This window comes from Sinohyriopsis cumingii, chromosome 13 (assembly GCF_028554795.1).
Source record: "Sinohyriopsis cumingii isolate HCF-2022 chromosome 13, ASM2855479v2, whole genome shotgun sequence".
Taxonomy (NCBI): Eukaryota; Metazoa; Mollusca; class Bivalvia; order Unionida; family Unionidae; genus Sinohyriopsis; species Sinohyriopsis cumingii.
Window position 1 is genome coordinate 5,481,606 of NC_142973.1, and position 15,803 is coordinate 5,497,408.

Consider the following 15,803-nt stretch of genomic DNA (forward strand, 5'->3'; position numbering starts at 1 on the left):
GAGGAGTAGTAACCCAATGGTGATATGATGATTTGACCATTCAGTCAGGAGTAGTAGTAACCCAATGGGGATATGACCATTCAATCAGGAGTAGTAGTAACCCAATGGTGACATGACCATTTAATCAGGAGTAGTAGTAACCCAATGGTGATATGATGATATGACCATTCAGTCAGAAGTAGTAGTAACCCAATGGGGATATGACCATTCAATCAGGAGTAGTAGTAATAGCAAGATGTTCAAAAATGAACAAATTATGCTGCGTGCTATATTGGCACTATTTTCATTCAAGATCAACTAGATATAAAAAGTCATTTAATAAAAAGGTCATTTAAGTATTACTGTTATTTGTGAACACAGTGATAAAATCCCACCATAACCTGTGCAAGGTGGAATTAGTATATTTGTTTGTGGACAGAACAAGGTCTTCATCAAACAAGTCAAACACAAAAATAAAATGTAGTCAGTACAAGTGGAGAATAAAATTTTGGAAGAATGGTGAAGGTTAAATTAAATTCCAGGCCAGTACATGGTGTAAAAAAGGGTAAAGTTTTTCACTCACCTGTATACCCACTTGAATGTACTATGAACAAAATTTAATGAAGCCTTATGTAAATAGACTTGATATGAAAAGAAAATGACTGCATCTTAAACCAAACAGTTGAGAATCTTGTCGCAGAGATCCATGTTGCAACCCATGTCAGAGTTCTAATCTTGATCTTTCTAAAACATGCATGAAGTTATCATGGCTGGATAAATCTAATCATTCCCCATTTCCCAGAATGCTGTTGTTTTTGTTAGGGTTTTTTGGGGGTCTTTATTTAGGAATTTCATACAAATCCAGCCTTCTCTATCATAAAATTGACTCAAATCCAAATATTCCTTGAAAATATATTGACCAAAAGGCAACATACATCTATTTCAAATAAGATTTCCCAGTCTAGAATAACATTTTTTATTCTAAATGCTGAGTCAAGTTTATTGACATAGGTGCTTGATTTATTTTGTATTAAAAAAAAAGCAATAAAATATTTTTACTTGCAGAAAACAGTCAACTTTTCCTAGAAAGATTTTTGCATCAGCAAACATCAAGCTAATAACTTGTGCATGCCTAGTGCAGATGTAATGTTAAGACAATTGTATTTTACTTTTAATTATGTTGATTTCTTTAAAAATTTGAAAGCATTGTGGAGATGAAGCAGAAATACAAACTGATAACTCTGGCTTTGTTTTATTGTCATCCTATACATTTAAAACGTACTTCTGTTATAATGCAGTCTAACATGTCTGAAATTTATCTCTCACACATTCTGACTGACATTTTTTTAAACAATTATTTCCTCAAAAAAATTCATTGCAGTGTCTGATCTAGAGCCATAGACAGGATGTTGAAACTTATTCCTGTCACCTTTGACATCTAATTACATGATCACAAGAAAGCTATGGAGCCCTGAAGAACAAATGGCCACAACTGCTCTGCTGAAGAACATTGTTACATAAATTATTTATGCAAAAGTGTTTGACGAAAGAATTTGTTTTTAAAACTCCTGGGCCGGAGTTACTGAAAATGATAACTAATAATAGACTTTGGATAATTAATGTAAACACTTACCCCTGGTCCAGGGTTAGGCCCCATGGGGATTCCAGGTTGTTGTGGGGCCATTACTTGGTTACCCATAGTGTTCTGTGGTCCTGCCTGCTGCATCTGCAACAGTCCAAAGCATTAACTAAGTAACAAGGTGTAGAAAAGAATCTATAGTCAAGAAATATATACTCAAATACTGTTATAAATTTTCTCTTGCCAAAATTCTTCACTCTATCCTTAGTTATAAAAACTCTGGCCCCAACACAACCCACTCTGCTAAACTCTCCTTGACATAAATCTGAAAAGAAACCTTGGTTATAACAACACTTGTTTATCTTGATATACCCCACCCCCCTGTACTGCATTCCTAAACATATATAAAATATTCAAAAGAGCGTGTTCTAATTCTTTCCTACATGATGTAATTATGCTGGTCTTCTTGTCATGGAAGTGAATAGTGTCCCCCTTCTCTCCCCCAAAAATATGTCTGTCCAGAAAATTCCAGATTTAATCATCAAAAAAAGGTGTAATTAAAAAAGTTTCACATGCATGTTATCTTGAGATCTAAGTATGAACCACACCATTTAAGAACACATTTTGTAATCAGGCCGTATTAAATAGTTCCTAAAATATGAATTAAAAAATTATATTAGCTTTCAATTTTCTTCATGGGAACTAAATCCAAAAACTTTTGAAATACACTGTTAATTAAAATCAAAGTATTTCTGTCTTTCATTAAAATGACCCCTCCTTGTAAGGCTCCTCCTAAGAAAAGCCACCAATGACAGGAGACACTCCTATTATTAGGCCCCTCTCAATAAAGCCACCTATAAAAGTGTTCTCAATTAAAAGACACCTCACAAGAAAGACTACTGGTCCTCCTTATGAGACCCCTCTGATAAAAGACCACCCATGAAAGTGGTCCCTGTATGAGGCCCCTCTCAAGAAAGACCTCCATGAGTACCCCTTTCAAGAAAGACCACCCATAAAAGTGGTCCCCTTTATGAGGGCCCCTCTCAAAAAAGACCCTATGAAAGTGGTCCCCCTTATGAGGTTCTTCTCAAGAAAGACCCCAATAACAAAGTTAACTCAAGAGAAGGCTACCAATGAAAGTGGTCTGCTAAATATGAGGCCCTTCACAAGGAATGCTACACTTCATAATAAAACCATGCACCTGTCAGGAGGCAACCTTTTATTTGCATGGGGAGCAATGTATGACAGTCATACAGCTCTAAATCTAAGAGGTGGCTTATTTTCCCAATAGCTAATCTTCTTGATCTGTACATAAACAGTCTCGAGATAATGTGTACAATCCTAGAAGTGTACAGACTCCATATAATGTGTACAATTCTAGGAGTGTACATAATCTGATCTGATATTCAAACAAGTGCAACTGTTTTAAATGCTCTGTTTCGCTTAAGCAGTATAGTATGATGTACCTCACTATACCAACCTATACACAAAACTTTAACATAGAATCTTTGATATTATGACCATCACTATCACAGCTGTTAGAACTTGAACACAGAATCTTTGATGCCACACCACCATCATCACAGCTGTTAGAACTTGAACACAGACTCTTTGATGCCACCACCTTCACCATCACAACTTTTAGAACTTCAACAAATAATTTTTATACTACCACCATCTCTATCATGGCTGTTAACACTGCAACAAAGAATCTTTGATACCACCACCATCACTAGGACAGCTGCTGGATTAGAGGTATTTGTTGTCCTGCCATTTTAAAAATGCAGGTAAGACAAAACCTCCATTATGCCTGGTCTCATTACCCTCAGGTTAACCTATCTAACAAACTACAGGTGAGACAAAAACTGTCTAACTTTCTAGTCTCATAAACCTGATGAAAACTATCATGTTAACCCAGCTATAAAAAATTCCAGCAAAACAAAAACTGTCTAACAGTCTAGTCTCATTAGCCAGATGAAAATTATAAGGTTAACCTAAACAAATGCTATTAAATTGATTGAACTCATCACACAAACTGGTTTAAGTTGGAAAAATCCCACCCAAGGATCAAAAATGGTGGGAAGAAACAAGACTTTGCTTTTGAAGAGTTCTTGTCCACAAATTCTGATCTCTATGGTGCGTTCCCCATTTCACAAAGTATAGGATGGATTATATTCCTAGCTAGGAAATAGTTTTGGAAAGAAAAAAAAAATGATTACTGTCTGTTGATCAGCAAAATGATAGCCATCAATCAAATAATAAGGATTAACGTCACTTACGCAAACTCAGTGCTTTTTTAGCCATTTATTGGCCAATCAAAATGATCACTGTTTATTGGCGAATCAAAATGATCACTGTTTACTGGCCAATCAAAATGATCACTGTTTATTAGCCAATCAAAATGAACACTTTTTATTGGCCAATCAAAATGATCACTGTTTACTGGCCAATCAAAATGATCACTGTTTATTGGCCCATCATAATGATCACTGTTTATTGGCCAATCAAAATGATCACTTTTATTGGCCAGAAAATCCTGTCAGTTAAATACTAAAAGCACAAGAAACATGACAGTCATGATGTTAAAAGCATACACAAGTGGGACAAGTGTATCTAACATGACTTTTAACAATGGTAGAGTGAAATAGTTGACCCACTTCTGCTATTGTGTACCAAAATAAAACAGAAGACCAGACCTGTTGTTGGGTACCAAACTGAAAACAAAAGACCAGACCTGCCATTGTGTACAAAATTGAAATCGCAGACTAGAACCTGCCATTGTGTACAAAACTGAAATCGCAGACCAGAACCTGCCACTGTTTGCAAAACTGATAACAGCAAACCCAGATCTGCCATGTGGACCAAAATAAAAACATGGGGCTTGAAAAGAGTGTCCAGGATCTGTCACCCTCTGAGGAAGCCAGGTCTGACATGCATATAACAGGTCCCCGTTGCTGAGCTGTTGTGGGGAACATCAGATTCAATACAAAACAGTTAAGAGCATTAAGAAATGAATAATGCAGTTTCATTTCTTTACTGATCTAAATAAAATATCCAGTAATCTTAAATAGTCTTTGTTTTCATTGTCACAGACTCCAGATAAGTCCTACAAATTAACCTTTAAGTCTGATTTAACACAGCATAGAGCACTGGAACTGTCAGCTAAATCAAGGAACTTTAAACACAACATGGGGCTCCGAGTGGCCGAGTGGTCTAAAGTGCTCTCTGTTACGGATCACTGCCATCTCACCTCTGTCTGTGTGGGTTCGAGTCTTGGATTTGGCTAATGTGGGTATGTGAGAAAGCTTGCCAGTAGCTTCTCATGGGTCGGTCGTTCTTTCTGGGTTCTTCCTCCACCATTAATACTGGGCGCCATGTACAGTCTATCGTGTGCTGAAAAATGGCGTTAACCCTACAACAACAACAACATAAACACAACATATTTCCTGTATCCTGATCATATTCAACCCATGGTCAATTTGTCTTCCAGTGTTCTTTAAATCTGCCAACACAATGTTTGTCATATTTCACATCTTTGTTTGGCTTATTCTTTTTTAACTATGGGTCCATTTTCTTCATTTTTGGGATCCTAGAGCTTTTTGGATTTGTCAATGGATGAGAAACCAAAAGTAAATAAAATGTATGTTCAAGTTTTAGTCTTGTAGTCAGTGGCTAATTCAGCCTTATGGTATAGGATCAATCATGCATGAACACAATTTTTTATCCAGCCATTACATCAGACTTATTGAGTCTCTTTAAACAAGGCTTCAAGCGGAGGACTTCTGAGTTGTCTCTTTCCAAGTAACAAGGTGAAGCCTCTTTGAATGAGATTAGACTTTAGGTCTTGGGACTTTGATACTTGTGTGGAAGGGTACTCAAATTTAGAGGTAAACCAGCACTGACCTGGACACTTTTCTACAGAAGTCTGACTATCTTGTACACAGCAGAAGTGTTACTAGGCTTTGACTAACATTGCTTGTATGTAATTCTGCTATTATATATTTCTTGACATTTTCTTTTGGAAAAGTGGGAGGTCAGACAGACTTCTGACAGCAGACCTAGCAAAGTGAAAACAGCAGACCTAGATCTGCTGTTGTGGACCAAACTTAAAACAAACATAGACATAGATTTGTCTTTGGTTCTTTACTCCTACTGCCTCAGCACTAGATAATGCACTTGTATTGCTGTGCAACCAACCCCAAACCAAAATCTATGTAAAACATGCACCAAAAAAACAGCATTGACCCAAGTCTAATAACGTGTCTCAAACCTGAAAGCAGCATACACTTATCTATCAATGTGTCCCAAACCTGAAAATAGCATAGACCCTGGTCTAGCAATATGTCCAAAACCTGAAAACATCATAGATCCAAATTCATTGTGCATAGTAATTATCCAAGAATAACCTGTACCAAACTGAAAACAGCAAAGACAAAGATCTACAACTGCATACCAAACTGAAGACAGCAAAGACACAGATCTACAACTGCATACCAAATTGAAGACAGCAAAGACACCGATCTACAACTGCATACCAAACTGAAGACAGCAAAGACACAGATCTACAGCTGCACACCAAACTGAAGACAGCAAAGACACAGATCTACAACTGCATACCAAACTGAAGACAGCAAAGACACAGATCTACAACTGCATACCAAACTGAAGAGAACATAGACCCAGATCAACTGGTGTATATAGTAATTATCCTTGTATAAAGTGTAATTAACTGCAAACAGTCTGAGTTTGAATGAAGAGTTTGTTTCACAAAACCACCAAGAACATGCTTTTGACTAGCTGACTGTGAAAACTCAAACTCTAGACTATAATTTTGAGACTGAAAACGTTTCTTATTCAAAATATTTAGAGAATATGCAGCACACTTGGTCCTTGCTGGTAATTTGACTTCAAGCATGGCATACACCTTCATCAACCACAACATAACTTTTGATAAGGTTCTATGCTGTTATTTGTCTACTTGCGACTTAAACACAGACTTAGATCAACCACCACATAATGCACCTGTAGTTCAGGTTCTATGTTCAGTTTTACCTATGGCTTCATATAAAAGTGCAGACCTAAATTGACTACTATATGATGCACCTGAAGGTCAGGTTCTATGCAAAAAGCGCATATGCATCTACTCTATAACATAATGCACCCGTAGTTCAGGTTCTATGTTCGACTTCAATATTCAGGCAAACACAATCAATTCTGACCTACCTGCACATCCAAACCTGTCTTATCATGCTCTTTATGGTGTGCAAAATCAATGTATAAATATAGCATATTTATGGAGTTGCACTGATGACATCGTTGCAAACTGGGGGGTGAAAATAAGCTGTGCTATCTCTCACCTGTGATTGATGTGATAAAATTTTATTGTTTTTAATGAACGTATATCAAATCTTGCTCAGCCTGAATACATTTTTTGGGAAAGATAAGCTATCATTACTTTTCTGTTGAATGAATGAGTTAATCAAAGCTACTCTTCTAAATACAGTCAAAGACCACACTCTTACTTGTTTCACTATGTTGATGATGATGCTCTTTTGTTCCAAAGAGAAACAAGGTAAACTTGTTGCAGACAGCCACAGGTGAAAAAAAAGAATGTAGCAGATATTTGCCCATGGCTGTTGACAATGCACTGATGATAGCAGACCATGGCTATTGACAATGCACTGATGATTGCAGATCATGTAAGTGATTTCAAGAATTAATAAAGTTTATAAAGTAGGTCATTTAGTCCCAACACTAATATTCATGAACATAATGACTGTTTCCTCATCTGAACAAAATGAGGGGCAAAATTTCCAGGACCAAAAGGTCACCTTAACTATTCTTTATCTTGCTTTGTGAGACTTCTCATCCTGATGATGACAATGAAATAGAGGGTTATTCATGTATGTACATCATGTCACATCACATTAAATCTGTCAATTATATTTCTACTCAATAACTTTAACTCTTGAAAGGCATCATGGATTGAAACCAAATTTGTTTTACAAGACTTTACAATATATTCATGGGGTCATTCCTGTTGTATGGATACATTTCTAGTGTTTGTACCTTTAACACATGATTGTTGGTGATGTTCAGAGTTTATACAAATCAAAAGTCAGCAATTAAAATTTTGGAGTGGAATCAATTCCACAAAGCCCTTTTCTACAAGGAATTAGTAATAACAGGTGCATCAGAAAGGGTCCAACATCCAACAATTTGCTCATGTGCATCAGAAAGGGCCCAATGTACAACAATTTACTCAGGTGCATCTTCTAAGGGCCCTACATACAACAATTTGCTCAGGTGCATCAGAAAGGGTCCCACATCCAACAATTTGCTCAGGTGCTTCAGAAAGTGCCCCACATCCAACAATTTGCTCAGGTGCATCAGAAAGGGCCCCACATCCAACAATTTGCTTGGCAGAGCTTTAAACTTAAGAACTTCTGTTCGGAAATCAATTTGTTGAGAAGACATTCAGGGACCATAACTATTCTAAATGATGACATGCCGTCAATCAAAATCTCATCAAAATAAACTTTTCCTTGATAAAGTTATGCTGCAGAAGGCAACATTATGCTTATGAGCAATCAAGAGCCATAACTCTTCCCAATGATAATGTGGAGCACTTAAAATTAAACTCATTCAAGGGCTCAATAACATAGCTCTACCTGACAAATGTGCTTGAAATCCAAAAGACTGCAGTAAAGTATTTTTCTGCAGAAACAACTGATATAAATTTCGGTATGTAGTGAAGTACAGAAAATCAAACTGACATATGGTCTCATTGATCTGAAGCCAAATCCGATTTCAAACCAACAATGTTGGCAAAACTATCTTGAAGAAATCAAAGCCCCGAGGATAAGGGAAATAACTTTTCTAAATGTAAACAAACCAATATAAGGCACATGTAAGGATACTAGACAATGTTCAAACCAAACCAAATAAAAATATGTTGAATGGTTCTTTAGTGATACCAGTTAGAAGGATCTGCTGCAACAAAGATGCAATAATGATGGAAAATGGCAATGATACCATGTAATAATGATGGAAAATGGCAATGATACCATGCAATAATGATGGAAAATGGCAATGATACCATGCAATAATGATGGAAAATGGCAATGATACCATGCAATAATGATGGAAAATGGCAATGATACCATGCACTAATGGTGGAAAATGGCAATGATACCATGCAATAATGATGGAAAATGGCAATGATACCATGCAATAATGGTGGAAAATGGCAATGATACCATGTAATAATGATGGAAAATAACAATGATACCATGCACTAATGATGGAAAATGGCAATGATACCATGCAATAATGGTGGAAAATGGCAATGATACCATGCACTAATGGTGGAAAATGGCAATGATACCATGCAATAATGATGGAAAATGGCAATGATACCATGCAATAATGATGGAAAATAGCAATGATACCATGCAATAATGATGGAAATGGCAATGATACCATCAAAGTTTTACCTGAAAATTCAAATCCTTGAACAGGCACACTTAAATGTAATAAATAATTCACATACAAAACGACATCCAATTATGTACAAGTTTTGTCAAGCTATGCTGGCTACAAGCATCATTCCTTATCAATATATAATGTAAATTGTCATGGGTGGGTCACAACTCTTCAATTGGAATTCATGAACCACCATGCAAAAATGCCACATCTAGGTCTTGAAATAATATATACATCAAACTGCATCCAACTAAATGGATTCCTGAACTAAGCTGGTTAATAGAATCCTCTGGAGTTGCAGGTTAACATTAACTAAAAAAAGACAATAACTCCATCAAGACTGGATCTTGAAAATAATGAAACCTTTAAAAGGCACTTCTACATGTAATAGGCAATTCACCTACCATATGGCATCCAATTTCGTCTAACGGTTTCGGAGGTCCATCTGTTACAACATGTATGAATGGATAGACAGATGAACAGACAATGAATGGACCTACCAAGTTGATGAATCTGAATAAACCAAAATTAAATTGATTTTGGAGGAATGACAAGTTTTTTTGAATATTTTATTGGAGACATCAAAACTTGTACCTGAAAAATATTGCTTTAGTCATCCCAATTTTAAACTTTTGACATCTACATAAAATTGCATATATGTAATAATCAAGAACAAATATTTCATTTTATGCCAAGCATAATGTAAATCTGAGCAGCAGGATGCTTAAGATATGCTGATATTTAAAAAATTTTCTCCACAAAAAAAATTGCTACAGCTGATAATGTTTGGCATAATCATCATGCAATATATACAGGTTTGTTAGCATGCTTCCTTTTCACACACATTAATATATTATATGCATTGGTAAATGATGTTAAATCCAAAGAACCTCCGCAACAAGAAAAAAAGCACACAAAATATTCAAATATGATCAATTAATTGCAGTGTATTTATTCTGTATTAACACACACAGAGAAAATCTGGTTCAAAAATGTAAGTCACAATGTTCAAATGGGTAATAAAAGTGCACAGAATATGTTAGAATAAAAAAGTGTGCCATCATCATTATATCTACAGAAGATGATCTGACCCTGTTTCCTTAAAACTATATGATTTTAAATTCACAATAATTAACACTTTCAAAATTGGTGATGCTAAATCAAAAACAGCATAGTTGTACAATACACATACTGCTAATGACAAAAATATATTGTAACTAATATTTAAACGGTTTTGAAATATCACGTTATACATTACTTTGAAAGGGGACAGAAAGTTTTGATTATATACTGGAGCAAATGACCTCACTGAAAATTAAGTAACTCCCTGCATGCTGTCATAAATAATTCTTGATTCCTGAAATTGCTATTTCTGACAAGAAAAACAGACTTTGGTGTTTGACAGTACTTTAAATTACAAAAAGAAATTTTCATAAAAAGTTTCTGAGATGTCAAAACTATATAATTCTTAATATGCATACTGTAATTTCTGTATAATAATGATATATAGTGCAATTACTGTAAAATAATGATATATAGTGTAATTACTGTAAAATAATGATATATACAGTGTAATTTCTGTATAATAATGATATATACAGTGTAATTACTGTATAATAATGATATATAGTGTAATTACTGTAAAATAATGATATATTCAGTGTAATTTCTGTATAATAAGTATATAGTGTAATTTCTGTATAATAAGTATATAGTGTAATTTCTATATAATAAGTATATACAGTGTACTTTCTGTATAATAAGTATATACAGTGTAATTTCTGTATAATAAGTATATACAGTGTAATTTCTGTATAATAAGTATATACAGTGTAATTTCTGAATAATAAGTATATACAGTGCAATTTCTATATAATAAGTATATAGTGTAATTTCTGTATAACAAGTATATACAGTGTAATTTCTGAATAATAAGTATATAGTGTAATAATTGTATAATAAGTACATACAGTGTAATTTCTGAATAATAAGTATATACAGTGTCATTTCTGTATAATAATGTTATATACAGTGTAATTTCTGTATAATAAGTAATTACAGTGTAATTTCTGTATAATGATGATATATACAGTGTAATTTCTGTATAATAATGTTATATACAGTGTAATTTCTGTATAATAAGTAATTACAGTGTAATTTCTGTATAATAAGTAATTACAGTGTAATTTCAGTATAATAATGTTATATACAGTGTAATTTCTGTATAATAAGTAATTACAGTGTAATTTCTGTATAATGATGATATATACAGTGTAATTTCTGTATAATGATGATATATACAGTGTAATTTCTGTATAATAATGTTATATACAGTGTAATTTCTGTATAATAAGTAATTACAGTGTAATTTCTGTATAATAAGTAATTACAGTGTAATTTCTGTATAATAATGTTATATACAGTGTAATTTCTGTATAATAAGTAATTACAGTGTAATTTCTGTATAATGATGATATATACAGTGTAATTTCTGTATAATAATGTTATATACAGTGTAATTTCTGTATAATAAGTAATTACAGTGTAATTTCTGTATAATAAGTAATTACAGTGTAATTTCTGTATAATAATGTTATATACAGTGTAATTTCTGTATAATAAGTAATTACAGTGTCATTTCTGTATAATAATGATATATACAGTGTCATTTATGTATAATAAGTATATACAATGTATAACATTTTTTTAACAGTTATCTTACAAAGATAAGAAAATCGTACCCTTGACCGACCCTTACCACTGCTAGATGGCAACCCATCAACCAGATGTTGACCAGATTAAGCTGAGATTAACATCAATAGGATATTTGTGGGGAGGTTTAGAATGGTTTTGGTGGCAATGCGGGGAGGGTTTTAGTGGCAATGTGGGGAGGTTTTTAGTGGCAATGTGGGGAGGGTTTTAGTAGCAATGTGGGGAGGGTTTTAGTAGCAATGGGGGGAGGGTTTTAGTGGCAATGTGGGGAGGGTTTTAGTGGCAATGTGGGGAGGGTTTTAGTGGCAATGTGGAGAGGGTTTTAGTAAAATGTGGGGAACGTTTTAGTGGCAATGTGAGAAAGATTTTAATGGCAATGTGGGGAAGTTTTAGTAATGTGGGGAGGGTTTTAGTAGCAATGTGGGGAGGGTTTTAGTGGCAATGTGAGGAAGGTTTTAGTAGCAATGTGGGGAAGGTTTAATAGCAATGTGGGGAGGGTTTTAGTGGCAATGTGGGGAGGTTTATAGTGGCAATGTGGGGAGGGTTTTAGTAGCAATGGGGGAGGGTTTTAATGGCAAATGTGGGGAGGGTTTTAGTGGCAATGTGGGGAGGGTTTTAGTAAAATGCGGGGAACGTTTTAGTGGCAATGTGGGAAAGATTTTAATGGCAATGTGGGGAAGGTTTTAGTAATGTGGGGAGGGTTTTAGCAGCACTGTGGGGAGGGTTTTAGTAGCAATGTGGGGAGGGTTTTAGTGGCAATGTGAGAAAGGTTTTAGTAGCAATGTGGGGAAGGTTTAATAGCAATGTGGGGAGGGTTTTAGTGGCAATGTGGAGAGGGTTTTAGTGGCAACGTGGGGAGGATTTTACTGGCAATGTGGGGAGGGTTTTAGTGGCAATGTGAGGAAGGTTTAATAGCAATGTGGGGAGGGTTTTAGTGGCAATGTGGGGAGGTTTATAGTGGCAATGTGGGGAGGGTTTTAGTGGCAATGTGAGAAAGATTTTAGTGGCAATGTGGGGAAGGTTTAATAGCAATGTGGGGAGGGTTTTAGTAGCAATGTGGGGATGGTTTTAGTGGCAATGTGGGGAGGGTTTTAGTGGCAATGTGAGGAAGGTTTTAGTAGCAATGTGGGGAAGGTTTAATAGCAATGTGGGGAGGGTTTTAGTGGCAATGTGGGGAGGTTTATAGTGGCAATGTGGGGAGGGTTTTAGTAGCAATGTGGGGAGGGTTTTAGTAGCAATGGGGGAGGGTTTTAATGGCAAATGTGGGGAGGGTTTTAGTGGCAATGTGGGGAGGGTTTTAGTAAAATGCGGGGAACGTTTTAGTGGCAATGTGGGAAAGATTTTAATGGCAATGTGGGGAAGGTTTTAGTAATGTGGGGAGGGTTTTAGCAGCACTGTGGGGAGGGTTTTAGTAGCAATGTGGGGAGGGTTTTAGTGGCAATGTGAGAAAGGTTTTAGTAGCAATGTGGGGAAGGTTTAATAGCAATGTGGGGAGGGTTTTAGTGGCAATGTGGGGAGGGTTTTAGTGGCAATGTGGGGAGGGTTTTAGTGGCAATGTGGGGAAGGTTTAATAGCAATGTGGGGAGGGTTTTAGTGGCAATGTGGGGAGGGTTTTAGTGGCAATGTGGGGAGGGTTTTAGTGGCAATGTGGAGAGGGTTTTAGTGGCAATGTGAGGAAGGTTTTAGTAGCAATGTGGGGAGGTTTTTAGTGGCAACGTGGGGAGGATTTTACTGGCAATGTGGGGAGGGTTTTAGTGGCAATGAGAGGAAGGTTTAATAGTAATGTAGGGAGGGTTTTAGTGGCAATGTGAGGAAGGTTTAAGTGCAATGTGATCAGTGAGTATTCTTGGAGAAACATTTAGTACTAAATAAATAAATATGTGTTTTCTCCATTGAATATGTTCCCTGATCACATTAACATGTACAATAGGAGGAGGAAATGCAGGAGAATCCATCTTTTGTGGGAAGAATGTCTGGATTCCCTGTATAAGGATAAATGTCCATCAACAATGAAAGTTTCACACAAAAATTAATCAAAAATAAAATATGACATCAGCATGTTGCAAAAATATCCAAAGACAGTACTATACCAGCTTTCTGAAAGGATGGGTAGAAATAACTGATTTTCTAGGGCAGGAAATGCAGGGCAACGTTGACTATGCAGAGAAAGCTTAAACTTGGTAAATATCTGGTTAATGGGCAAACACCTAACACTAACAAAGGGAGGTAATGTGTAGAGTTTGTTCCCTTTATCATCTGGAGATGGATATGACTTTCTAAAGAAAACTGGATTCCATAAGGAGCAGAGCTTATTTACCTAAGATTAATATGACTGGAGAATTATTCAATGGAGAAATAAATGCATTAAGGCCTTCCCACATATTCTACATGTGTGAAATACAATGTGTAAGATGTTATATAAGGTCTTCAAACAACTGTAATTTTCCTCTCTTGGAAATTGGCATGACCACTTACCTAGTAAAATAAACTTATTTGGAATCAGCCTTTCTTTCTTACTGTAATTCACGTATAATCATTTGAATTCAAGAGGTTCTTACAATGGCTGAGCATGAATCTCAAAGCTTTACAAATAGTGGTATCCTGATGTCTATAATTATAAGGAAGCCTCCACAAACTTTACTAATTTAACAAATAAGCAAATGTTCTTACTTTCCAGATTCTACAGACTGTTATATTGTGAAAACTGCAGGTGTCCCTTCTGTCCAACCAAAAGAACTTTCACTAATATTTAACAAATAAGGACATATCCCTATTGTGCAGATTGTACGGCAGGTTATATGGCAAAAACTTCAACTGGTGACCCGTTGGTCCAACCCAAACACTCTCAATTGTGTAACTATTCAGACAAAGCAAAATGTATTGGTCATCAGTCTACTGAAATTACTTTAAGGTGAAAGTTTACAGCTGCCACATGTAGCTCCGAGGTCAATTTGATATTGTATACATAATTTTAATTAAATTTTAAGGAGGGCCCCATATATATATATATATATATATATATATATATATATATATATATATATATATATATAATACTGATACAATCATCCATTTAGTAAGGAGAAGAGATAAAACTATTTTCAATTCAAAATATGACTTTCCATTCAGAACAAGCAGCATCAACAAGATTTAAAAGATGACTGCTATACTGGTCTTATTAGTAGAATTTAAAAGCTGACTGATATAATGGTCTTATTAGTAGAATTTTCATTCAAAGACCAACTAGAGTTCATAAATAGGTCTTCTAGTGAAAAACTCATGCCATTATGACTTTCTGTTGATGTAATAACAAGAATTTCAAGATTACTGCCATGGTGGCTATATTTGATGCTAGATCAAAACATTTTTGATTCAGAATTAGTATGACAGCACAAGAAGTCTTTTAATGAAAACCCCATGTTGATAAAACAATCCATTCCGGAGAATTAGCTATAACAAATTTTTCAAGGTGGCCATATTGGGAGTCAGATTGGCACCATTTTCATTTAGGACCAACTAGACATCATAAGTCTTTTAGTGAAAATTCCTTGTTGATTTGGGCTTCCATTCAGAAGTACTGATATCAAGATTTTTAGGATGGTTGATGTGGTGGTCATATTGGGCATCAGACTGGTACCATTTTCATTTAGGACCAAAACTTGGCATCATAAGTCTTTTAATGAAAATCCCATGCTGACTTGACTTTCCATTCAGGAGGCGTTAGACGTAATAAAATTTTGAAGATGACTGTTGTGGTGGCCATATTTGACTTCAGATTGTCTATCTTTTCTGTCAAAGACCAACACACCTCATAATAACTCTTCAGTGAGAACCCCATGATGTCTCGTGGGTCGGTGGTTCTTCCCTGGGTTTTCCAGGGTTCTTCCTCCACCAGTTATACTGGCCGCCATGTATAGCCTATCTTGTCCTGAAAAATGGCGTTAAACCCTAGAACAACAACAACAACAACAAACCCCATGATGATATGACTTTCAATTCAGGAGAAGTAGCAATAACAAGATTTTAAAGATGGATGCCCAAGAGGCAC

At 35.6% G+C, this 15,803-nt stretch overlaps 1 protein-coding gene across 3 annotated transcripts in view; it reads right to left on the reverse strand.

The window, feature by feature from the left end:
* Positions 1–15,803, reverse strand: part of LOC149784886 (mediator of RNA polymerase II transcription subunit 25-like) — a 173,182-nt gene that overhangs the window by 47,472 nt on the left and 109,907 nt on the right. For all 3 annotated transcript variants that reach the window (XM_089978465.1, XM_089978464.1, XM_089978463.1), the window contains one exon: positions 1,613–1,705. In XM_089978465.1, the coding sequence (XP_089834591.1) occupies positions 1,613–1,705 (93 nt within the window). The remainder of the gene's footprint in view (positions 1–1,612; positions 1,706–15,803) is intronic.